At 42.7% G+C, this 27001-nt stretch overlaps 1 protein-coding gene across 6 annotated transcripts in view; it reads right to left on the reverse strand.

Annotated features, from left to right (window-relative positions):
• PTPN14 (protein tyrosine phosphatase non-receptor type 14) overlaps positions 1-27001 on the reverse strand; it is a 173394-nt gene that overhangs the window by 91519 nt on the left and 54874 nt on the right. For 3 of the 6 annotated variants that reach the window (XM_079900171.1, XM_079900168.1, XM_079900170.1), the window contains exons 2-4: positions 16498-16825; positions 15747-15836; positions 2536-2705 (exon numbers count right to left, since the gene is read on the reverse strand). In XM_079900171.1, coding sequence (XP_079756297.1) covers positions 2536-2705; positions 15747-15836; positions 16498-16671 — 434 coding nt within the window. In that variant the 5' untranslated portion in view covers positions 16672-16825. Of the gene's footprint in view, positions 1-2535; positions 2706-15746; positions 15837-16497; positions 16826-25068; positions 25202-27001 lie in introns of those variants that run through there. The other 3 variants (XM_079900173.1, XM_079900172.1, XM_079900169.1) reach the window with 2 other exon arrangements.

Here is a 27001-nt window from a genome sequence, read left to right on the forward strand (position 1 = left end):
TTTCTGTTAGTTTTTCTCATCAAACAACAGTAACAGAGTTTGCTTCAAAATCCTGTGTTGAAAAACCCTTCTTTCCTTCCTTATCAAACTTCTTAAATGAACCAACCTAACTGAGCAAAAAGAAATTCAAAAGTTCCTACTCTATACCTCAGTTTCTGAGATTGAAACACTTTTTGTTTCAGCTTATAAATGCAAATATTGACGATCAAATAATGCAGCATTAAGTTTACTTATCTGGAAAATCTAAAACTGTAAAGAGCTTTAGAGGTTAACTAACTTATTGATTCCCAAGTCTGAATGAACATCAGAGCTACCTGAGGAATATTGTTTATTTTAAACAACACATCCTCGTGGACCCCAGTCTGAGACATTCCAGTTCAGACTTCTGGTGCGGCCCTGGAATCCATATTTATAATAAATGCTTTGGGTAATTATGATCTAGCAGGCCCTGGTCTGTTTGAGAACCACTGATGATTCCAACATTCTTCCCAATGTGGCGGTCTCCTCTACAAGACACTACATGGGCTATCACTCTGCTACAGCATTTTCAGAGACTGGGGCTCTTGCCCTTTTATAAGTCTGCTTACTCCACTTTTTTTTTTTTTTTTTTTTTTTTGCGGTACGCGGGCCTCTCACTGTCGTGGCCTCTCCCCTTGCAGAGCACAGGTTCCGGACGCGCAGGTCCAGCGGCCATGGCTCACGGGCCCAGCCGCTCCGCGGCATGTGGGATCTTCCCGGACCGGGGCACGAACCCGCGTCCCCTACATTGGCAGGCAGACTCTCAACCACTGCGCCACCAGGGAAGCCCCTGCTTACTCCACTTTTACATGGCTTTATTATTAGAAAGTCTGTTCTTATGTCGAGCCAGATAACCGAAGTCTTTCAACTCCTTGAACTTCATTATTACCGGCCCTAATTTTGTGCTCTGGAGCTGACACAGAATTCCCTCCCCATGAGAGTCCAAAGGCAGCTACTGTACCCTTGCAAGTCTTCATTTTTCTGAGCTTAAACAAGCTTTTTTTTCTTTAACTTCATACAGCACAATTTCTGAGTCCCTCACCATTTCAACTGCTCTTCCTGAACAGACCTTACAGGATAAATCTGTCTAGAGGAATACCACTTCATTTTTTTTTTTCTTACGGGCTGTACTTTTCCCAATATGCATTAATTTATAGTCCATGTTTCATCCTTGGCACTCATTCTCTTGCATTTAATGGTCCAAGAGCCATGAATCAGCAAGTATTTCTTATTTACCCTAATGCTGTGTTCCTAACACTGTGTAAAGTACTCAAGGATTCAAAAGCTGGAGGAAATCATCTTGCTTTGATTTGACTTGAGGAGATTTGAGGAGATAATTTTTTGGACAGAAAGGACTTAAATAAATGAAATCACTTGAAAACAGTGCACGATGGTACACAATCAAGTGCTTCAAATGAATGACACCTGAAAGACTGACATAGGTTTCCTGGGTCAGACTGTCGGCTCTCTCATGGCCTGTGTTTATAGAAATACCACCTATTTAACAATGATATGGGTTAAAAAAAGAAGAAGATGGACACTATCACCTTAAAATGTAAACAAAAATTTCAACTGCATCCTTATTTCAGAAATTTAAAATCTAAGAAATGACACAGGCAATAATCAAGTAGAATACTGTTCCTTCTACCTGGGATGCCGCTGACATTGCTTCCCAAGCACTCTGAACGCCATGATCCAAGTAAAAGGCTTAAAGTAGAGGGTTTATGCGATTCCCTTCAGTACCGGAAATAACAGAATGATAAGGAGACACCCCCGCCACCTGCATATTTGAACGAACACCAACAAAAACGCACTTGTTTCATTCACAGAATCGCAGACTATCAGAACGTTTGGGACTCATTCAAATCCCTCACTTTACAGATGAGGGAAAAATACCACTTCAAAGATGGCACATGGTTTCTCTCCCAGGTAAAGTAGCCAATGAGCAGGAGGGCGGGGCTCATCCCCAGATCGCTCTGCCCTTGGCTTCCTGCCTCCTCTATTCAACCCACGAAACCAAAACTCTTGCCCTCTCAGCGCTTTCCTCAACTCTACTCCCATCTTCAGTTACCTTCTCAATCCTCAAATCCAGAGTCTGATGATGCATTTTGTTTGGGGACCTTTTGAGGGAAGGACTGGACCAAACGGTTTTAGGGGGTTAATTTTTCATGAAATCCTAGCCTATTGATTTTACCCACAGTCTATGCTGCTAGACACAAAATTCTACGTGCTTCAGGGTCACTGCTACCTCACTAGCAGTATAGGGAGCCGCTGGGGTTAGCTACATGGATTCAAACAAACATTCTAAAGCTGCAAAGCAACTGGTAAACAATTCCCAACTACGCCACCCTCTTCCCCCACCACACACACACACACACACACACACACACACACACACACACACACACACACACACACACACACACACACCCTAAATCAACCAGCTCATCTACTTCATCTGAAGCCTCACAGTTAATCCACATCCTACTTGGAACACGGAGGAAAAAATGTACCTACCTTGTGGCCTCTTGCTGAAGCCACGACACATTTGGCACATAAAACATGACTCCAAAGAAAAGCAGAGGCTCATTAGCAAATTTGTCCAGATGTTTCTTCAGAGGTTTCTCCAGCTCCACCCATCGTGCTTGCTGGCTCTTGCTGAGAAACCAAAGGCCAAAGTAGTGTGTCTAGATAAAAGGATAAAACAGCGTCAGTTCACGGTTACAAGGGGCATCCTGAGACCACACAGGAAATAAGACTCCAGCACCTTACCTCCCCTTTGGTGCCTCAGCCCGTACACAAGGATCCGGCTTTTACTTTTGAACTTTGGGACACATGAAAAGAAACCACAGGTACCCAGTACTGTAATCTACCCTGAGTCTCCAGATGCAGTATTCCTACCCATTGCTGCTGTTTGTACATGTGGGTACTGACGCACCTATGCTAGGTAAGCAGGGGTGATGCAGAGTGGGGACAGTGTGGACTTATTCTAAGATCTCAAGGCTGACTTCCCTGTGCTAGTGAAGCGCAGGAGCAGAGGCAAACACAGCTCTCTCACCTGCTACAAAGTAACTGACTGTTCAACTCCAAAGAGGAAACCTTCTGCCAACGTTAAGCTTCAGCAGTGTAGATATTTTCATACAGTACCGGATTGGAACAGAAAATTGATTCACTGTTTAAGCTTTAATGAAGTACTTTTAAAAAACATCGGCCTCGACCACTTCATTATACATGAACTGCGGGGAATCTCTCCCCGGCATTAAGCAGGGAGAGCGGAAGTAGCCCCTCTTCACAGCTGCCACAGGAGCCCCTGGTGGCTGTTCTTGGCACATGATGGGGGGATTTGAGAGATGAGAGTGAGATTTTCACCCTTAGACTTGAAGCCTCAACCAGGTTAGTTTTGAACAACGTGCTAAATGATTAAAACAGGTACTTTTATGCATCCAATCCTGTCTTTACATTAATTCATGCTAGGATTTCAGGATTAGCACACAGTCGCTAAAAAATAGATCACTGCTTTTGAAGCATTCTTTTATATTGCAATTATAGCCTAGAATGGTTTACAGCACACCTGGAAAGCCGCCTTCAAAGGAATCATTTCATTACAATGTTTAATTTCCAAAGGCATTTTTGCGCCGACCTTCCCACTCCAGCCGGCTGCCACCTCAACAATACTATAGATCAATCCCCATCACCACCCCACCAAAATCTGTAATCAAGTTTTGACTCTGACTTTACCAGAAAACCAGACACATCCTTCCCTACATAAAGCTGCAGACCCAAAATACTCTAAAGGATATTTTTAAACGGGTGTACTTTCAGATGGGACCATTTCCTCCATGATTTTCCGAAGGGCAAGTCCGTACCAGAAATCTATGCATTTCTTGAGCAACAAAATGCCAATGAACAGAGCCGAGGTTCTATTTCTATCAACTTGGACCGACTTGCTTGAGTGAATTCTGACCCTATTGTTCATTTCCCAGCTCCAGTGAGCCCATTGGTTGTTCCAATGGGACTGATGACGTAGGGGAAATGAAATGTGGCTGAACAGAGAGAAAACAGGCTTTGAAGTCAGTTTATCTCCCAGCTTTTACACTCTCTGTCTTGATAACTTTATACAAGTGATGGAGCCTCCGAGGGTCTCAGAGCTTTCTCATCTGTAAAACGGGGATGGTGATTACAACCATCACCCACAGGCTGTTAGGGGTGTAAATGAGATAATGCCTGTCCACGTGTGCGTGGCCCACATTAAGTAACTACTTCATAAACGGTGACTTCGGTTGCTGCTCCTATTATCACCATGATCATCATCCTCAGTGAGTGAAGGCAGGCAAGCCTCAAGAATCTTTGTCATCGTGCTATTGGCATCTCTATCGACCACAGAATCAGAAAACAGAAGTTAAAAGACGCAGACGTAGAGAATGGTCTTGAGGACACGGGGAGGGGGAAGGGTAAGCTGGAACGAAGTGAGAGAGTGGCATGGACATACATTCACTACCAAATGTAAAATAGAGAGCTAGTGGGAAGCAACCACATAGCACAGGGAAATCAGCTCAGTGCTTTGTGACCACCTAGAAGGGGTGGTATAGGGAGGGTGGGAGGGAGACGCAAGAGGGAGGGGATATGGGAATATATGTATATGTATAGCTGATTCACTTTGTTATACAGCGGAAACTAACAATACACTGTAAAGCAATTATACTCCAATAAAGATGTTAAAAAAAGAAAACAGAAGTTATCTAAAGATAAAGGAGAAAAAGCAAGCAAAAGCAGAAGCTGGAAGGCCTATAAATAACATAAAAATCTAAAAGGTATAAGAAAAAAAAAAATCACAAAGCAGTGCCTCCCCGAAGATTTTCTTTAGAGTCTCATTGTAGGTGTTCATGGGACACTGGAACATCACTCTGATGCTTTCCTAGGGGATCTATCATGTGGGCTTAGGCTAACCTTAAAATGAGGCAATCTGGGTACTTAATAAACCGTCTGAAAAGGGTCCAAGGCAGTTCTGCATTATACTGAATTCCTTCATGGAGCACAGCGCCATATGAGGGTATTCCACCATATTGTAGATGGCTAGTAATGAGTTTGCATATGATAAATGAGGTAATATATGTAAACAGTGACAGGCTATGTGATAATTATTTTAGTTGAAAAAGAGCCCTTTTATAAGCATAGGTGGCGAAAGGGAGGGCAAACTTTGCAATTGCTTAACAAGCCAACCATGATTACTATCTTTCACTAAATGGAGTCTTCACATTTGGAGCTATGATTTTATGGTCCATACTTCATTCAAATTGTAACATTCACTCAAATTAGTAACATTCAAACTATAAAGGGTCCACAGTAACTGCATAAACATTCTACAATTGATTTTGGAAAAAAAAAAAAGATTTAACTTTTACTTCTCCTATGCTTTGAAGGCCGGTATTTTAAATTTCCTTTTCTCATTCCCACCCAATCATTAAACCAGAACTGAGCTCCCCGCTTCAAAAAAAAAAAAAAAAAAAAAAAAAAAACGCAATTTCCCTCATGGCACAGTGGTTAAGAATCCGCCTGCCAATTCAGGGGACACGGGTTCGAGCCCTGGTCCGGGAAGATCCCACGTGCCACGGAGCAACTAAGCCCATGCACCACAACTACTGAGCCTGCGCTCTAAAGCCCGCAAGCCACAGCTACTGAGCCTGCGTGCCACAACTACTGAAGCCTGCATGCCTAGAGCCCGTGCTCCGCAACAAGAGAAGCCACCGCAATGAGAAGCCCACGCACCGCAATGAAGAGAAGCCCCCGCTCGCCGCAACTAGAGAAAGCCCACGCACAGCAACGAAGACCCAACGCAGACAAAAATAAATTAATTAAAAAAAAAAAACACCCTGAGAAAGAATATTCCATGGAGTACACATACATGCATGCACAAAGATACATTCATGCACACGTGCACACACAGAAAAGGAAGATGATGAGGTACAAAAGAAATCATTGTATGATAATAGTCTTGAGCCATAATTAACAGTACAGAATTCCAAATAACAAGGTAAACCACTTCCAATGCCAAAACCTAATCCATGGCGTAAGCTATTTTTGTTGCTGCAACACAGTCTTTTCCAGAGGACACAGGGTATTTCTGGGTGACTCACCATGCATTTATCCAATGAAACAATTATTTAACTATTCAAGAAATGGGGTTCCAATGCAGAGGCAGGTAATCTGGAGGACACAGTTTCTACATACTACGGCCGGAACGACCTAGTTTTAGAAGTGCTGTATTGAGTTATTTAGGAGGAAGGGAAGTTCATTTATGAGATCCCCATCCACACACTGTTTTGTGAAGCTCTGCCCCAAGTAACCTTCTCCATTCCCCCCCCTCCCCGCCCCCCGCTCTTCCCCTAGCCACATCCCTGCTCTGGAGTATTCAATGGAGCAGAAAGACCCTGTCTCAAAGTTCTTACCCTGTTCTGTTCAAGTTCACACGGCAACACATTTATTCAGCCATGTCTACAAAATTCATCACAGGAAATGGAATCAGAACCTAACCACTCACTTAAACTAACATGTGCACCAATCAACTTCTGTGTGTCAGCCAAGGGGCCATTACTCCCATCAAGCCCAGCTGAGACCACACCAGGCCTGTTCATAAGCGACTTGCCAATTTCAACTCCAGCTGAATTCTGAAAGCTGAGCTTCACTGCTAAACGCTGCCAGATGGTTGAAGGAAATGTGGTGGATTCCAAATAGAAATGGTAGAAATGGCTACCTCCTCCATGACCAAAAGGATTCCACCATATTGCCCAAGAAAATGCCTGAGACACTTGTTTGGTTTATCTCCAAAGCACCAAACATAAACCAGGTCCATCTAATCCTCAGGATACCTCTGTGTGAGCTCTAAATCCCATTTTATTTCTCTAGTTTTCTTTAGAAAACAGCTCTGGTGCCATGAATTCTGCAATGAGTTCATTGCAATAAGAAAAGACAGGGCTTCCCTGGTGGTGCAGTGGTTAGAAATCCGCCTGCCAATGCAGAGGACACGGGTTCGTTCGAGCCCTGCTCCGGGAAGATCCCACATGCCGCAGAGCAACTAAGCCCGTGCGCCACAACTACTGAGCCTGCGCTCCAGAGCCTGCAAGCCACAACTACTGAAGCCCGCGCTTAGAGCCCATGCTCCACAACAGGAGAAGCCCCTGCTCGCTGCAACCAGAGAAAGCCCGCGCGCAGCAACAAAGACCCAACTCAGCCCAAAATCAATAAATAAATAAATTTATTAAAAAAAGAACAGAAAAGACAGAAGAACCGGTTCCCAGGGAAAGCAACCACATCTCTGAATCAATTGCTAAAAATGCAAAAATGCATTACTAAAAAAATAATGTAAGAAGAGCCACATAAATTGTCATTTTCATATGAGTAGTTCCCTGGTTTATTTGGTTTGGAGTTTTGCATTTTAACAGGGAAGGATAAATGTATGTGAGCCCTCAAAAACTAGGCTAGTTTCTTCAGTGGCAGATTGGCATGTGAATCCTTCAGTGTCATAATAAGAGCCCTCTTCCGGTATCATGAAAAGATTGTAGTAAATAAGGCCTTTAAAAACAGTTTGGGATGTTACTGATTGATTTCTTCATTTATTTGTAAATATGGTGTTATCCCCCATGGTAGCTATTAATAGGGAAAGATATTTTTTGAGGGTCTTGTTTTTCTAGTTTTATGACAATGACACAGCTTTAATGCTAACTATTTATAAGGGTTACAGACACAGTCTTGGCAATTACTAGGGATTAAATCCACGATCTTATCTCAAGCATTCTGAAGAGTTAATCATCCAGAAGCAAAAGTTTAAAATACTTTCCATTAGGTTGTAATAGGGTCCCTGTCGTAGCCAGTATATTTCAGTTGTAAATTAAGAAACAAAGAGGTTGAGACACCTTCACATAAAATATATAGGAATTACATACAAGCATTCAAACTTTCACGGAGGCATGGAAAATACTCCAAAAGGTGACTAGACACAGACTCTGAAAGCAGCGCTTCACGCAATTACATTCCAAATGCTTTGGAAAATAAACCACCATACATCAGTTGGATAACTGCAGAAAACAACTTGTGTACAATCAACCTCTGCTCTGGATAGTCTGGGATTTCTATAACTGGCACGTCTATAATTAACAACTGCACCATCTTCATTTTCCTAGTCAATCTTTTCATAAAAGTACAGGAAAAGAAACTGCAGAGTAACACAGACCCAAGAGGCAAATCTCATAGCCAAGAAAATTCACTCTTCTGAGGCTGCACGACTCACTCGGAATATACAAAAAGATGAAGACCAGGGGATTACTTCACCTACGATCTCTGTATCTAGAAAATAGACACTAGCACCAATTTACCTTACAGAATTGACATCAAGCTAGTAAGATTTCACATCATAATCTTTACAAAGACAAAAAGCAATGCAAAACTCAGAACTTTCCCCAGCAGAGGACTCTTCAATCAGTTCTTAATTATGGTTGATTATTTTAGTCCTCTGCAAATACAAACATATATAGATATGCTTAAGCTAGCTACAAAATACAGCAAATTCCACTATTATCTGACAGGGCCAGGGAATGAAGTGTTCGAGTACTCCCATTATCACAGATAAATTTCCAATTCCCAAAAGATTAACATAAAATCAAGCCATAGAAATGTCCTTAATGTAGGTTAGCTTTACTCTGATGAAAGGAAATGCATGTTAAGATTCTGTACCTTTGTAAGCTCTAGCCATTATGAAAAGAGCAAAATGTGAGACATTTCTACCATAGCTGATAGCTCTGGATAAATCAGCTTTCAGTAAAGATGAAAATATAAATTTGCAAAAGAAAAGGGGAATAACTTAGAGGCTAATCACCAACGCTATGAAATGGTTATGGATTTTTTTAGGCTCCTTTAAAAACCAGGGCTCTTAGTTTAGCCTTAGAAGAGGCCCAAGAGTTATCAAATTTATTCTTCCCCAAAGTGCTGAATTTCCGAATAAAACAACAGTTCTCTACCTTGAATAGAGTATAGCCATGAAAAGTATTCTCACGTACCTGTGTAAAATTATTTATCCCTCCTCCATTTATTATTTTTTAATTAAAAGTAGAGCCACGATTATCCCTAAAGGAAATAATTCTAGCATATTTTTATGTTTTATTGGAATTCTTTATATTCCTTATTATTATTAACATGGCCTCCTTGCTTTTCTTAGAACAGCGGTGTTTAGTAGAAATATAATGTGAGCCAGATATTTTTTTAAATGTGACCTGAATTTTTTAAAATCATTATGCTAACACTACTTCGTTTTATTTATTTATTTACTTACTTACTTACTTATTATTTTGACTGTGCCGGGGCTTTTTTGTGGCATGTGGGATCTTCGCTGCAGCATGCATGCAGACTTCTTAGTTGCAGCCTGCGGACTCAGTTGCGGCATGTAGGCTTCTTAGTTGCAGCCTGCAGACTCTTAGCTGCGGCATGCAAACTCTTAGTTGTGGCATACAAACGGGATCTAGTTCCCTGACCAGGGACTGAACCTGGGGCCCCTGCATTGGGAACACGGAGTCTTACCCACTGGACCACCAGGGAAGTCCCCGAGCCACATATGTAATTTAAAATTTTCTAGTAGCTACATTTAAAAAGTACAAAGAAGTAAAATTTATTTTAATGAAGTCTGTTTAAAGAAGTAAAATTAACTTTAATAAATTTTACTTAAAATGGTATAGGAACTTTCCTGGTGGCACAGTGGTTAAGAATCCACCTGCCAATGAAGGGGATACAGGTTCGAGCCCTGGTCTGGGAAGATCCCACATGCCGCTGAGCAACTAAGCCCATGCGCCACAACTACTGAGCCTGCACCCTGGAGCTCACGAGCCATAACTACTGAGCCCACGTGCTACAACTACTGAAGCCCGCATGCCTAGAGCCCGTGCTCCGCAACAAGAGAAGCCACCGCAATGAGAAGCCTGTGCACTGCAACGAAAAATAGCTCCCGCTCGCCGCAACTAGAGAAAGCCCACATGTAGCAAAGAAGGCCCAATGCAGGCAGAAATAAATAAATTAAAAAAGAAAATAAAATGGTATATTCAAAATATTATGCTTTCAACATGTAACTACTATAAAAATGACTGAGATATATTAACTTTTTTTCATAGTAGGTCTTCAAAATCCGCTGTGTCTGTTATACTTACTGCACATCTCAGTTCAAGCTAGCCACGCTTCAAGTGCTCGATAGCCACATGTAGCCAAGGGCTATCCTACTGGGCAGCACAATCTGAAATTAATAACTGTTCAAGGAACTGAAAGATTCTGGCTCAGTGGAAGATCATAGCTTCTAATGATCAAAGCCATCTAAAAATGGAATGAGCAGACTTACAAAAGGGTGAGAGCCCAGACTCTGGAGGGACTGTAGGGGGTCTAGACAGCCTGAGTGGTGTCTTATTTTTTTTTTTTAACTTTCTATTTTATATTGGAGTATAATTGATTAACAATGTTGTGTTGGTGTCCGGTGTACAGCAAAGTGATTCAGGTATACATATACATGTGTCTATTCTTTTTCAAATTCTTTTCCCATTTAGGTTGTTACATATTATTGAGCTGTGCTATACAGTAGGTCCTTGTTGGTTACCCATTTTAAATATAGCAGTGTGTATATGTCAATTCCAAACTCCCTAACTATCCCTTCCCCCGACCCTTCCCCCCACCCCATAACCATAAGTTCTGTTCTCTAAGTCTGTGAGTTTGTTTCGGTTTTGTAAACAAGTTCATTTGTATCACTTCTCTTTTTTTTTTTTTTTTTTAATTTTTGGCTGCGTTGGGGTCTTTGTTGCTGCGTGCGCCGGCTTTCTCTAGTTGCAGCGAGTGGAGGCCACTCTTCGTTGCAGTGCACAGGCTTCTCATTGCAGTGGCTTCTTTTGTTGCAGAGCACGGGCTCTAGGCGTGCGGGCTTCAGTAGTTGTGGCTCATGGGCTCTAGAGCGCAGGCTCAGTAGTTGTGGTGCATGGGCTTAGTTGCTCCACGGCATGTGGGATCTTCCTGGAGCAGGGCTCAAACCCGTATCCCCTGCATTGGCAGGCAGATTCTTAACCACTGCACCACCAGGGAAGTCCCTGTATCATTTCTTTTTAGAGTCCGCATATAACATACTATATTTCTCTTTCTCTGTCTGACCTGAGTAGTGTTTTGCAGAGGAGACCGCCATATTAAGTGCTTCCTATGTGCCCAGCACTGAGATACGGTGGCAACTTTGCAAAAACTAATTCATTTAATCCTCCCAACAACTTACGGAGGCTGCTACTATTACCATCTTCATTCACAGATGAGAAAACAGAGGCACAAGGTGGTTAAGTAACTATTCAAGATCACACAGCAAATCAGTGGCAGAGCCAGGATTCAAACTCGGACAGTTTGGTCCGAACTCTCATTCCTAGCCACTAAACTCTGCTGTTTCTCCATGTATTTATTTTTTAAAGATAAGGTTAGTCATAAGGCAACATTGTTTTAGCTATTTCTCTCGTAATCTACGGCAATGATTTTTCAAGCCATGTTGGGGTGTGTGTGGGAAGGGCACAAGGAGATGGGGCTCCAGATACCCTATCCACCCCCTCAGCAAACAGAGCAGCTCCATCTTACATACTGAAGTTCCACCTAAGATTTCATTTGGGGAAGAGGAAATCCATTGATCCAAACATATTGTAACTATATTATCAGAATTCTAATTTTCTAAGCCTCCTGTATCTCCCGAGCCTCTTCCTTTAAATAGAGTTCCCAGCCAGAAACTCATACCTGATTTTTTTTCCGAACTTATTTAAAACAATTAAAAATTTTTTTTCTTAAGGGGTTCACGTTATTTCCTCTTGCCAAGTTCTTGTTATGCCCACCTAATTAGCATCTCTGTTCCTCCTGTCACCCAATCCCCATTGTTTTTCGGCTATTTGGTTCTTTTCTTAAAACTCAAGGTGATCATGTCATGCTTCACCTTGAAATCTTTTTACGGCTTTCCATCTCCAGGCAGTGTTTTATTACCCAAACGATTCGAAGAGTATTTACTAGAAGGCTAAATTAATTGTGAAACACTGAGCTCAAACATTTATTTTTTTAACTGCAGAACTTATGAGAGTGTTTCCCAAAGCATCTTACCACATCCCCTTTCTCTGCCACTACACATCCCTGGGAATTAGAATGGTGGAGTCAGTCTACCTGAATTGGAGCCAGTCCAGTGACTACACTGTGGTCTCCCCATCCATAAAATGGGGACAGCAAGAGTAGTCACCTGACAGACTTGTTAGAAAAATTAAATGAGATGATCTATGAAAGGCGCTCAGCAAAACAGGTGGTACATTAAAAGGTGGTGATTATTTTAATTATTTTTGTGACACATTTTAGAAACAATGTTCTACTGGATCTAGTTAAAACTCCTTAGCCAGGTACATCAAACCCTTCAAAAGCAGACTCCACCTACCTACCCACACTCCTATCCTCCCCTCCATGACCCCTACACACACACACACACACACACACACACACACACACAAATCTGTGCAAACTGCACTCTGCCCTTCCCTGAAAATTCCATGTTCTTTCCTGTTTCTGTACCTCGGCACAGGCTGTTCTCTTTGTTTTGTTTCTTGTTTTTCCTATTCTCCCAACTCCAGGGTTTCTGGGAGCAGGGACCCTGGCATATTCTGCTTCCCCAGGGGATGACTGTTTCTGCTAACTAAGCCAGGCCTGGGCACTCTGGATGCCACAGCTGTGTATTCAAAACCAAATTTGACCCTGAAAACGTTTAGCATTATCAGTTCAGGGATTTCTGAGCACGATCCACCTGTTCCCTTTGCTTGGCCCTTGCAATAAACCTTTCTTTGCTCCAAACGTGGACGTTTCAGTTTGTTTGGCCTCACTGTGCATCGAGCACATGAACCTGCATTCAGTAACAGGAGGATAAAGTCATACAGGACACGGTCAAATACTAGCAGAGAGTCAACTGAGACCTCTGGTGACCCAAGGTGACTCAGGGTGACATTTCATTCTGTTGGTAGAGGAATATGTGTTTAACGCTGAAACATGTATACTTTTCAATTCATGTTTGCATATCACATTTGTTTAAGAAATCAGTTTATTACATTAAAAAAAGAGTTTACCATATGGACACACGTCATTATACGTTTGTCAAAATCCACAAAATGTACACCACCAAGAGTGAACCCTAACCTACACTATGGACTTAGAGCATATGATGTGTTAATGTGGGTTCATTGACTGTACAAATGGACCACTCTGGTGCGGGGTGTCGACAGTGGGGGTGCCTGGTGGGGAGGGGACAGGAGGTATAAGGGACTCTCTGTGCTTTCCACTCAGTTTTGCTATAAACCTAAAACTGCCTCAAAAAATACAATTTTTTTTTTTTTTTTTTGGCCGCACCTGTGCAGCTTATGGGATCTTAGTTCCCCAACCAGGGATGGAGCCTGTGTCCTGCAATGGAAGCATGGAGTCCTAAGCACTGGACTGCCAGGGAATTCCCTACAATCTATTTTTAAGTTATCTAATAAAACATAAATTGTAATTAACATAGATCAAAAATTAAATCAAAATTAGTTTTCCTTTCCTAATATAAATCTACCGTCAAGTTTAGGGCACACCTAAACTACAGAACACTTCTAACGGCAACGCCAAAAATTCACCACACTCTACTTTCCAACACTTCATAAAGACTAAACAATTCATTGTATCTTAGAGGAACTTTTTCTTTCTTCTCTAAAGCACCATCAGCCCTATTTGAAAAATGACCCACATCCAAAGTCAAGTGAGTGTGGCAGACCCTGTGTTCACACCCTCCCCTCTGCTCTTGGGCGGGGCATGCATTCCTCCTTGAGGTGTGTCTGGGCAAACGAAGAACAAAGTATTACATTGCTCTGTCTCATCCTTCGATTCAAGAGGACTTTCTATAGGACTGTTTCACAAAAGGCCAATACCTTCAATGTGATCTGTCACAGAATGAAAGCATAAAACCAAAAGAGAAAGTGATGTGTTCTAATGTGGATGCACCTGTTTAGAGCATGTCAAAATAAAGCCGACATTAAACGCAAACCCCATCTTAGCATTAGAAGATCAATCACCCTGCCACACGCGTTGACGGTAGAATCTGGACTTCGCTGCTTTGTCCTTTGTGACGACCCAGTTGTGGGATAATCCAGGGTTGACCTTTGCCCTCTCACTGAGAGAAACAATACTCTGCTGGAACTTAATTATTATTATCATACACATCTCCAGACGCCCCTCACTTTGCACCTTACACTCTGGCTTTACCTGGTGATTCACAGAGATGCCTTCTCCCCATGCCCAGAATGACCTGCCTTCTTTTCCACCTACTGACCTCCTGGGCATCCTTCAAGTCCCTGTTCAAAATGCGAGGGCTCTGTTCATATTTCACTGAGGCTTCCTCTCCCCTAGCTAGGGCTGCGGTGTTCAGTGGAGCAGGCCGTGCACTGCACAACTCTAAGGAGAGCCACTGCCTTTCAGGCCAGCCCCTGCATTGCATTTAGTGTGGATCACATTCAGTCTTAGCTGGTTTTTACATGCTGGATTCCTCTATTAGTCTGTGCATATCTTGAAGGAAAAATTACAACTTATTTATCTTAGTTTCACCAAGTCCCCAAACAGTGTCTGGAACGTTGCGGTTGTTCGGTATTTTCTTTAACGAAAAAACGTTTTTCAAAACTCTCAAACTGGAACAATTATACATTATTAGACACAGCCCTATGCATTTGCCATACTATATCTCTTCTATATCTTCTATATCTTCTATATCTTCTATATCTCTTCTTCTGTCTAATAACAGCCCTGTAAGGTAAGTCAGGTGAGTATCACTATTCCCATTTTATTGCTGAGAAAACTGATTTCCAGAGAAGTTCAATAACTTTTCCAAGGTTACCTAGTAAGTGACAGAACCATAACTTGACTCAAGTTTAAGACTCCAAAGCCTGCACTTATAACTACTTAACCACATACTATACTGCTTCTAATGCATGCAAAGAATATTTAGTTGTTCTCATTTAAGTTACTGGGAATATTCAAAAGTAAAACCACTGCATATATTTTCAAATGATCTATAATGAAAATTTTTATGAGAATTTAGACCAGCCTCTTGACCAACTGACGACAGCATTAAGGTTTTTCCTTTATGCCGATACACACACATATGTTTAAATATGTGCACCCTAATGTGCTACCAAGAAGCAAAAAAGAGCCAACTATCAACCAGCAAGGTCAGAACGTTTCACATGTTTATTGTGCCAGCTACCAAGCTACATATACCTGTTGGGCAGGACAGTCTCCTCCGCAGGAAGATAAATGTCAAAGGAAGGCCTGAACACTGAAACCAAAGTATAAACACGAAGACCAGTAGGAAACAGAAGTGCTCAGGTGAAACCGTCCCCCAGAGGATAAGAGGCAGCCTGTGGAAGATGCCAAGCGGAGAGGAAGACCTTCCTTGACCCCAACTCCTTTGTGCAAATGGAAAGAGGGTGGATCCTGAGAGGTGAGCAAAGAGATCAAATAAGATCACTTTCAATAGGGACCGCTCCCCTCTTCTGCATCACCCTGAGAACTGGGCAATGGTGTCACAGGGCCCAGGACAATCACAGAGCTCTTCCTTGCCCTCGGGAAGGCTTGACTCTCAGGGGTCTGCCGTCATTTCGGCACTGGCAACCTTTCAACCACACCCCCTTACCTACCAGCCCATACGCCACAGGCGATATGCTCCCAAGACACAAATGCTTGAGGGGGTTTCTCTCAAAAGTCCCTTGTCCTAAATGTCTGTAAGACTGAAAAAAAAAAAAGCAGGGCTTGCTGGTTACAAAGGGCACATTGCTCTAAGAATCTCTTCTAAAGAGAGATAACGTGACTGTCTTAATGGTGAACCCTGGGTTTGCTTAAAGCCCAAAGAAAACAAGGTCATGAGGAATCTTAAAAGGAACAAAACCCCCATTTTACAAGCTCCCACAAAAAAAGCCTCGCTGGTCATGCTCACTTTAAATGCTCTTTCTTTTCTTCCCTCTTTTCCCTCTTTGAAGAGGAAAATATGGAAACAAACAAAAAAGCAGCTGCATCCACCGCTTATGTGGTTTTCTCCTTGATATGCAGCCGGAATGCCAAAACCCCAGCTACCCACTTGATTGTTTTTAAAGAGAGTAAATGGTTTTGGGGAGGAGAGTCTCATTACAACCTCCTCATGGGCTGAAAGCAAAGGGGTGCTGCCACCCCCAGCCCATGCCCCGTGCAAACTCTAGGAGGTGTCCCTGCTTCTCACAACATCAGAGCAGGTGTCTGCATCCACTGAAAGGTGTTAAGATCTAGGCCACGCTAAGAATAACAGGATGCTTCGAAACCAGGCTGAGGCTGAAAAGCCTGGCAGGTGCCAAGAGAAGGTGGCTGGTCCCTGGGGTTGAGCTCCGGCGCATCCACCCACCACGCTTGCACCCTTACCTCCCGCAGCTCCAGCCTCTGGGCCACCGCCTCCAGGCACTCCTGCCCCGTGCTCTCCACAGACAGCGTGCACTCGATAACGTTGCTGTCCAACAGGCGGATGCGGGTGACAAAGCAGTTCTTGCTCAGGACGTTGTAGCGCCGGGTCCGGCGGAGCTTCAGGCCGAAAGGCATGGCTCTGTGGCCCTCGGATGCTGCCCTCCTGTCCTGACGCCCACGCCCCTGAGACGGCCTTAGCAGCTTTGTGACTGGGCGATGACACGAGCACCCGTGCTCCTCCAAGTGCGGAAAAAGGCGTCCATGCCCGGCGTGGCGCTCTGGAGGGTCGCTGCAAACAGAAAAGCAGCAGCAAGGTCATCACTTGGAAGGGAAGCTCCAGGCGGCACATATTCCACACACACAAGCATATGCCCCTGATAGATGAATGTCCAGATTCAAGAGCCAGCAGACTCTGTTGCTCCCAAGCGCCTTGGTCTAAGCCGTGCACTTGACCTTACCTTACAAGGGTGATATGATAAGATCCACTTTATGGCTAGAGTAACTGACGCTAAGAGTGATTAAAAGATCTCATCTAAGAATGCACACGGCAAAGCCTGCATTCACACCAGTGTCTATGTGACTTCGATTCACATGCTTTTTTTCATCGTACAAGCCTGTCTGCTCAAGAAAGCAGGAGTAGAATTTGAACTTTTTTTTTTAATTTCTAAATATATTATCTCATTTCAGCCTCATTAACAACCCTCTGGGTGTCGATTGTACGATCCCTATTCTAGAGATGAAAAAAGTGGGGTTCAATGATTTAAGCAATTCCCTGATCCTGAACTTAAAATCTTATCTTATTCCTCACTCTTTGTAACACTGCCTCTTTACTTCCATTAACATTATTTCCGTTTATTTTATTATTATTTTTTTTTTTGCGATACGCGGGCCTCTCACTGTTGCGGCCTCTCCCGCTGCGGAGCACAGGCTCCGGACGCGCAGGCCCAGCGGCCACGGCTCACGGGCCCAGCCGCTCCGCGGCATGTGGGATCTTCCCGGACCAGGGCATGTCCCCCGCATCGGCAGGCGGACTCCCAACCACTGTGCCGCCAGGGAAGCCCTTATTTTAATATTTATACTTATTTTCTTATTTACTTTATTACTGGATGATAGAAAATGGAGTGAATATGCATTTAATTATTAACTAATTATAAATTAGTAATTAATGATTAACTACTCAGCAATTTTTCAAAAAAAATTAATACATGAATTTTTTAATGCACTTAAAATCACAACTCTATCCTTTTTTCACCAGATATTTAGACAGATGTGGGGAACCACCCTACAATCATTTTGTTCCTTAACAGAATTCTTGATGCAAAAGCCCATCACCAAATTACAGATAATTTAACTTACTAATAACAAGATTTACTGACACCCGGATGTCCCACCAAATGGCAGCGATGACATTACTGCCATGGACAACACGAGAACAAAATAACAACAGTAAAAGCGGCTTTACCATTCCGCCCTGTGCCAGCAATTCTCTCACTGGGAGGCTCGTTAAACTTATCTTCCAAAGAAGCCAGAAACGTCCACACGGTCTCTCTGTTCAACTTTCTGTTCTCCATGAAGTGCAAGGGACTATCTCTCGCTCATATGATTGTTCTGTTAATTTGATTCCCTAAGTCAGGCAGCCTTTATGCCCTTTATCCACAGAATGACCTCTGAGCGCCCTGACACTTGGATAGACAAACAGGAATAATTACTTGTAGGCATTCTTGCATTCATAAGTTAAATGGCTTCAATATTTAGAAATCACTCCTTGTCAGTACCCCCCGGCCTCACAGAGGTTGTCAGGACACAATCCTACAACACAGTAAAACACACTCCTGAGACTCCCTCGGCCATTCTTTGATGCCTGCCCTCGGCACATTCCTCAGCGTGACAGGTACGTGTTTTATGATGGCTTAAAATACTAGAGACTTGGGCTTGGTAAAATAGATTAACATTTCTAAATCACTTTATGTTGGCAGAGTATCATGTTTACCTGCAAGGTAGGCCAACCTGATGATCTCCTGGTATCTGCAGAAAAAAATATGGAGGGACCCACCCAGAAAAGAAAAACAAAAGAGTATCAGAATTTAAATACAGAGTCCTTAAGAGTTTACTACTCCTACATTCCATCAACTTGCTAAAACACAGGGCAGAAGACACCAAGATTCAACTCCTATATTAGCTAGAGAGCCTCAAAGACAGAAAAATATTTGCTCTGTGGGCACAAGTCACATTTCTCATCCTGGGCCGGGCACTTTACATTCGGGTGTGTCTCGCCTTGAACACCTAGGAAGGAATGTGGCTGGCTTGGTGCGCTTTTATCCCAGGCACCACGAAACACAATCTCAGCTACATATTTGACATGACACAATCCACAATGCAGCTAGTGAGATAAAAAGTAAACTGCACAACAATGTGTACAGATGATCAGTTTTTATAATAAATAAATGGGAAAAAATATATAACTTCACCAAAATGACTGTTATCTCAGGGCTACATGGTGATGGTATCAAACGGAACTCTTATTTTATATTTCATACATAGTCATCCCTCTGTATCCGCAGGGGGATTGGTTCCAGGATCCCAGCAGATACCAAAATTCGAGGATGCTCATGTCTCTTATATAAAATGGCATAGTGTTTGCAAAGAACCTATCTCGTATACTTTAGTTCATCTCTAGATTACTTATAATACCTAATACAATGTAAATGCTATGTAAACAGTTGGCCAGCTTGGCAAATTCAAGTTTTGCTTTTTGGAACTTTGTGGAATTTTGTTTTAAAAAATATTTTCAGTCCAAGGTTGGTTGAATCCGCAGATGCAGAACCTGTGGATACAAAGGGCCAACTGTATTTCTGAATTGTTCTAACATTTTACAATTGCCTTATTTTTGTAAATAAGGATTCTTTTAAAATATATTAGCTACAAAAAAAAATATATTAGCTACAGAAAATATCAGGTGCAACATCTGACAATCTGGCAACACATCTCCTAGAAAATACCTATTTTAGGTTTAAAGAACTTTTAAAATCTTCAATTTGCAAGACACTTGCCAGGTAAACTGTCAACAAAAAGGTTATAAGAAAACTGGTCTGGTCCCTCTAAAAGTCAGTGTCCCGAAACAAGAGCTGAACAGGAGGGATTGGAGGCAGGTTGGTCTAGATTAAGAGAAATTCCGGAGTTATAAAAGCAAAATGCAATTGTGAGCCTTAAGCAAACCCAGGTTGGAAAAAAATAGTTATCAAACACATGAGACCATCAGGGAAATCTGAAATAGAGAGTAGAAATGAGATGATACGAACATATGCTGGTTAATTTTCTTCTGTTTTTAATAGTGGAGTTGTGGTTACGTAGGAGAATGGCTTTAGGAGATGCCAGTGGATATATTTAGGGGTAAAAAGACACTCACGTGACGAGAGGAGGGAGAACTGCAATTGAGCTGAGCGGTTCTCTCTAAGAGCCAAAGTTTAATCTCAGGGAACAGAACATTCACAAATCTTGGTGTGAGAACTGGATTCACCCAGAGAGGCCTGGAGTGAGTGCCCAGTTACTAATCCTCAGTTTACTCATCTGGAAAGATAACCTCTGCCTCAGTCTACTCATCTGGAAAGATAACCCCTACCCCAAGTTTGTGAGGAGTTAATGAGAAAATGTTTCCGGGGTGCGCTCAGTAAGTGTGGGCGTGTTCCCTTCCTATGCCCCTCACAGTGAGCTGGGTTTGCTCAAAGGATAGCAGATCAGGTGTGAAAAGGACTTGAGTACCTTGCCACCTACTGTGGACAAAGCCTTTTAAAAAGAAAAAAGGCAAAACAAAGAATATAGAGTTTAACATGAAACAATGACAATTCCACAGGGAAACTTGACCAAGTGTAAAACGAACCATGGACTCTCCCAGAACTGCTACCTTGTCATTCCCCCAACTGACATCTGGAGCAGAAAGGAACTGGTCATTCGACGAAATGTCCCATTATGAGCCCATTCTCAGTGGGTTAGAAGACTGTAGCCTTCTCCTTAATCCCTTATCTCAGTCAATAACATGTGTATAGTGTCTGGTGTCAGCAACTGGCTTTTTGGGGTTTGTTTTTTTTTTTTGGTAGAAGATTGATTCTAAACTGCCTTTGGGGGACTTCCCTGGAGGTCCAGTGGTTAAGATTCCATGCTCCCAATGCAGGGGGCCTGGGTTCAATCCCTGGTCAGGGAACTAAGAGCCCGCAAGCCGCAACTAAGGATCCCACATGCCGCAACATTTAATTAACATTTAATTAAAAATAAATAAATAAATAAATTGCCTTCGGTCCTATAATCCACTAGGCTGTGTCTCTACAGCTGCTAGCGTATCCCAGTCTCTCTCACACTGAAGAATCGCCCATAGGTGTCTTGGTTCCCAATCAGAATCCTGAAGGGAAAGATCTGTGTCAGATTCTCTGTCAGATTCAGCTCTGTGGTCTCCTGTGACCCTAAAGTGGAGTTTTGTACATGGCAGAAAGCTAAATAAATATTTGTTGTTACAATGAAAGAAAGAGTGAATCCTAAAAATAGTTGAGATTTTGAAACCAAGGTAGGACAGGGGCCTCCAGGTGACCCCAGTGAAACTTGACGAATCTGAAGCCTCAGATAGGACTGACTTGGAGGCGCTTAAGAGAGGCTTAAAACTGTGGAGAAATGGGATGAGAAGTTATTCAGCTCACTGGTGCTTTTGGGGGAAAAAATTTTACCCAGATTTTGAAAAGAACATTCCCACCACCCAAGTTTCCCTTCTCCAGCCCTTAACGTGCCTTGTCCTGGGGGTGGTCTCGAAGACTAGAGAGATGCCATATCCTCTGGAAGTTCTGTGAGAAAACTACAGAACTACCGATTGGATAGTATTCTAGTGTGCCCATGACTGCCGAAAGCAATTCGTTGGGATATTTGCTGGGTAAACACCACACTTAAAGGCCTTTTATGGAATAGGCAACAGTGAGAGAGAACATACAGAAAGCTTCAAAGTCACTTCTAAAACCCTCTCCTGACTAGCCCATCAGATTCCCCAAACCTCTAATATGTATATATCCATCTTTGACAATCAGCTGTGAATTTCCAGTACCCTGTACTCTTCGTTTTCCTAAACATATCAACGAAAACCCTGCAAGTTGAAAACACAAAGCAAAGACAGCTTTCTCATAATACAGAAAAAAGTGTTTGGCTGATTTAATAAATCTTTAAATAAGCTGGGTTAAAAGTAGAGAGATCTTTCATAATGTCAACCAAATACAGCTTAATCTTCTTTATTGATTTACCTGTACAGTCTTTAGAAAAATGAAAGACAGAAATTAAAACCCACATCTTCAAGATGGTCATCACACTTTCTCTTGATTTCCCATGCTATATTACACATACTTGACTTTTTTTTCCCCTAAATGTGAGTTCTGAAATCACTAGCAGAAGCTAACTGCTGTTCAGCTGCCTTCTTTATTTACCAACAGCCTCTGGAATTTTTCCAGTATTCCATATTATTACAACTCCCAAGCACACCTCACAGAACTATGTAACCCTGGTCTGGGTGTGAGAAAGGAAAAATTGATGTCACTAGCCCATCCTGTGTACAAACCTGCATAAGGCACAGCTTAGTTTTGAAAAATACTATGTCATTTTCCTAAGGAGAGTTTTAGGAAAGGATAGGGCTAGAGGGGATGAAAATGTCTTCTCTGATTCCCCCTTTAAAGAATAGCAGACAGGAAGTTCATTTCGTCCGGTGAAAAATCAGACTATTAGTTTCTACTATAAATTTGATATATACCCATATATCAAATTATTTTTAGCCAAGTAAAAGTTTTGTGCAAGGTCTAAAACACAAATCTCTAACTTTTAGTTGCTAAATAACTACAACAACAAAAACAGAATGGTCACCTTTTAAAATCCCTTCATTTCTCTCCTACTAACTCACTCTCAAACGTTCAACGGTGAGATGGAGAAAAATGTGTCCCAAAACACATTTTCCAACATTCCCAGGCACTAACCATGTGGTTGACCTTTCAAGCCTTTCTTAAGCTGTATTTAAGGTGAGAAGAAAGATGCCTGCTATAGAACCCCATCACAGGGATACCTCACCTACATGAAAGGTAGCTACACAGCAACATCTATGTAGAATATCACTGAAAATCAGGAAATGGAGCCCAAACTGCCTTTGAGCGTTCATATATCACAAAGCCCTTAAGTCCGACAACATACACTTTTGCTTGGGGAAACAAAAAACACCCTCATAGTTCATTCACTGTAACCTTACATACCTTGCTTCTTAGCCCTTAGCAGATTGTAGATAAGGAAAAGCACCTTGACGGGGCACAAAATTGGCAATGAGAGAGGTGACAGGTAAACTGTAAAAATAAGCCCTCCACAGCATGGAAAGCTGTACTGAAAACACCCTGTAGTAAATGGGAACGATTAAATAACATCCAGCGGACTCCGGTTAAGAAGGCAGAAAATGAATATATATATATATATATATATATATATATATATATATATATATATATATATATATATATATATATTTTTTTTTTTTTTTTTTTGGGCTCTACACGGGCCTCTCACTGTTGTGGCCTCTCCCATTGCGGAGCACAGCTCCGAGGCCATGGCTCACGGGCCCAGCCGCTCCGTGGCATGTGGGATCTTCCCCGACTGGGGCACGAACCCGTGTCCCCTGCATCGGCAGGCGGACTCTCAACCACTGCGCCACCAGGGAAGCCCTGAATATATTTTTAAACAGTCCCATTCATGGCGGTTAAGAAGGCAGAAAATGAATGTATTTTTAAACAGTCCCATTCATGGTGGTTAAGAATAACAAGAAAAAAAATGGTTCTTGAGAGGTAAAGCTTCCATCACCTGGAATCACTTTTTTCCCTAAGCAAGTGGTTCCCTATCTATTATTCCTGCTCTAACACTCAGAAGCAAACCAGTTTCAAGAACTGATTGCAAGAACTGCCATTTTTAACTGGGGGAGAGGGAAGGGAGGGGGAGAGAGGAGGGGAGGGCGGAGAAAAGGGAGAAAGGAGGGGAATGGAGGGAGGAGAGGCCTGCAGAAGGCAACTCTGGGAAAACACAGAGTTGAAAAAGCCCCCCAGGTAAATGTTTCAAAAAATCATTTCCCCACCCCCTGCTTTCTGAGGTTTCTAGAGAGACATGATCTTCCCACAAGAAGGACCTTAAAATGTGAAATTTTCCATTTTTCACGTTACTGAAAACTTTAAGGCGTTGAAAGTACATCTTGAATATAAATAAAATAATACGTCGTCAGGATTTGCTTAAAAGGAACGGGGTGGGGGAACTGTGCGCGCAGTGGTGGAGGGGGTTTGGTTACAGATGATGCAGTGCTGGCCATGAGTTGACAGCTGTTGAGGGTGGGAGCCAGGTATGTCAGGGCTCATACCACTCTCCACAGTTTTGTGTGTGCTTGAAATTTTCCGTATTTAAAAGCTGGCAGGTTTTTTTTGTTGTTTGGTTGGGGGTTTTTTGTTTGTTTTTTTAATAAAGAAGTATTTCTTAAATGGTACTTTGTAAAGTAACCTGGTATAACAGTGCCCACTTTGCAGAGGTGTTTTACAGAAAAAAGGGGTCAGATTTTTCCCTCTACCCTAAATCCCTCTTGCCCTTCCAAAATAAAACTTGTATTTAACTAGATCAAATTGAGAGTAGGAGTTTTTAATTTCATTTTTAGAAGATGACAGGAAAAGTTTTGTAGGTAAAGTGACAAGTTGGATAGAATACAGAGAACCATCAATCAGACCTAAGAGAAGGGATTCTTCTCTGTCCAACTTGCATAATCACCTGTATCAAAATACCTGACTCGGGCTTACTCCTCAAATGAGCTTTCTCTGTTTATTCATGCCAGGAATGCTTTGTCCTAAGAGACTCCACCCTTCTTTGGGAGACCGTTGAATCTGCAACTCTCAATTCCAGTTCCTTCTTCTGTCAGTGTCTACACCCATGGTGATGTGTGTCCTGGAATGTCAGAGCTAATCACAGCCCGGAACCAGAACAGGAGATTCCTGCATGTGTCAGAACCCCAGGAAGGCAACAAGGGGCACCTCCATGTTTAAAGGGGATATTCGATGCCGGGGTACCCTGCTGAGCTTTCTCTCCAAAAGCCCTATGAGATGGCTGTTCCTAATACCCCATTTCACAGACTAGGGCATCGAGGCTGGAGAGGTTAAGAACTTGCCCAAGAACTTGCTAGGTACTAATGACACTATCTGACCCGCCACGTTCTTATTCAATGAACCATTCTAATAATATCCGGAAAGTGGGTTGGAAACCATGGCCTGGTGATATAAAAATAACAACGACAAAAGCAAGCCACCACATTCTATAAGGAAGACTGAGACATGGCATCTGCAGTCTGCCTCTGCGCGCCCACAGTGGACTCGACTCAGCTACGGTGGAGAGGGATCCTGAGGCAGGTGACCCATCTTCAGCCCTAGGATGTCATATCCAGAGGGCACAGCAGAAGAATCAGGGTCCTGTTCAGGTCACACCACCGCCACCCCCAATGCCTCTTACCTAGACGGCTTTCCTGCTACAGTCCTGGTCTGTGGTCTGTGCCGCCCAGTGTGGGTAATCCTAGCAGGTCACACACAACCTCTTCAAAAACGAATTTCAGAAACAATCGCAAGAGCAGCCGGAGAGGTTTTTCCAGCCGGGTCAAAGGACTCACTTGTCAAAACAAAAGAAACTGGCTGAAGGTAAACACACCTTCAACTTGCTTCACCCTCCTCTGGGATTTGCGCCCTGAGGGCACAAAGCCCATGAAGAGAGGGGCTCTTCGTGAGAGGCTGCTGCAAGTGACGTCCCTCGGCCAAGTTTCCACACCTCCCTTTCCTCCGCTTCCTTCCTGCCCCGAGTTCCCTCGACTTCCCTCACAAGTCCAGGGCTTTCGGATGGGAGGACTCATCTGTGTCACTTCCTCTCCAAACATAAGCGGGGGCCAAAGCATCTCTGCCAGTTCTCTCCCCCTGGGTCTGTGCATCCAGTGCCCGGCTTCCCTGGGTGCGCTGTCTTGTTCCTGGGTTTCTCCAGCCCCACCAGTGAGCCTCTCCCCGATGTGGAGTAATTTCCACGCACAAGCCATTTATAAGCTCTATCACCATGGCTCAGCTGCCTTACTTTCTGCATTCATAACATGGGGGTGATAAGAGTCCCCCTGCAACACACAGAGTTGTTGGAGGACTTATAGGAGTTATTACTATACAGGGTGCTGGTCCAGCGCCTGGCATGTGGTCGGCACTATGTATGTTTACTCTCACTGCCCTTATTATTGTTGCTATTTCACTAAATATTGCAGAAGCCCAAGGAAACCCAAAGTACCTGCTAAGTCCCAGAAGAGAAAAAAATTTGCTTTCCAACAAGCCAATAGTTACAGAATGTTTAAAGTTAAGGCTATTCATCATAAGGAGACAGACCATGAATGAAAAGCAACTACAGGTCCCACTGATTGGGAACCGTGACAGGGTGCCTAGTGGGTTTCAGATATATGACCACTCCAGTGAGTCAAGAATACAACCAAGTGGGTTCTAAAGTGTTATAATGCAATCACTTCTTCAGAGCCAAGATGCTGACTCCGGGGGGAGAAAGAATGAAAACAGGTATGAACTAGTGTCAGCTGTTAAAGAGTTGCATAATCCCAACTGATGTAACCAAATGTTAATTACTAATGGGAGAAAACGAAGCTTCTAAATAGATGGTCATGCGACACATACGTCCCTTCATGTAAGAAGACTACGTACACACATGCACGGCAAACCCATCCTAACTGTCCTTTCTTCTCTTTGTCCCCTACCTGGTAGGTAGACACATACACACACCTTAAGTGGGTACTTGGTAAAACTTATGTAGTACTAAGTAGCTCTCAGTAACAGTACAAAGAAAAGGCATCTGTCTACCTCTAGCAGAGTAGCTTCACTGTTGTAAAAACAATTTGTTCTCATCCTACGATTCCTGTTACCATCAGTGACCTCAAACCTGAAGATCTGCTCAGCTGCCTGCATCTCGCGGAGCAAGTCTGAGCCTCAAGAGACAAGACGCTGTCCGTCTTGTCTCTCCCCCTGCATGGGGGACGTCTGTGCCCTGTGGGATGTGAGCCTGGTAAGGACCAGGAGGGCAAATGTCAAGTGCTTCAGTTCTCAAGTGGGACGTTTAGCTCTTAAAAACTGAAAAACGTACACATGTACACTTTCTAACAAATACATATCTAATAAATGCAGCGAAGACTATACAGAGTAAACCTCATTCAAGAGGCCCCCCTTTGCTCTCTTGATTTATACTTATGTTTCAAAATGTTAAGGATTTCAAATTTCCCTAGAAATAAACACCATTTACTGAAATCTTTGTACATAAGCAAAAAAAAAAAAGAAAAGAAAAGGAAAGAAAAAGAAATTCCTGGGAAAATAAATGCATCTGTTCTTCAACTAGATTGTAAGAGGGCAGGAACCAACAA

The sequence above is a fragment of the Stenella coeruleoalba genome, assembly GCF_951394435.1.
Source record: "Stenella coeruleoalba genome assembly, chromosome: 1".
Taxonomy (NCBI): Eukaryota; Metazoa; Chordata; class Mammalia; order Artiodactyla; family Delphinidae; genus Stenella; species Stenella coeruleoalba.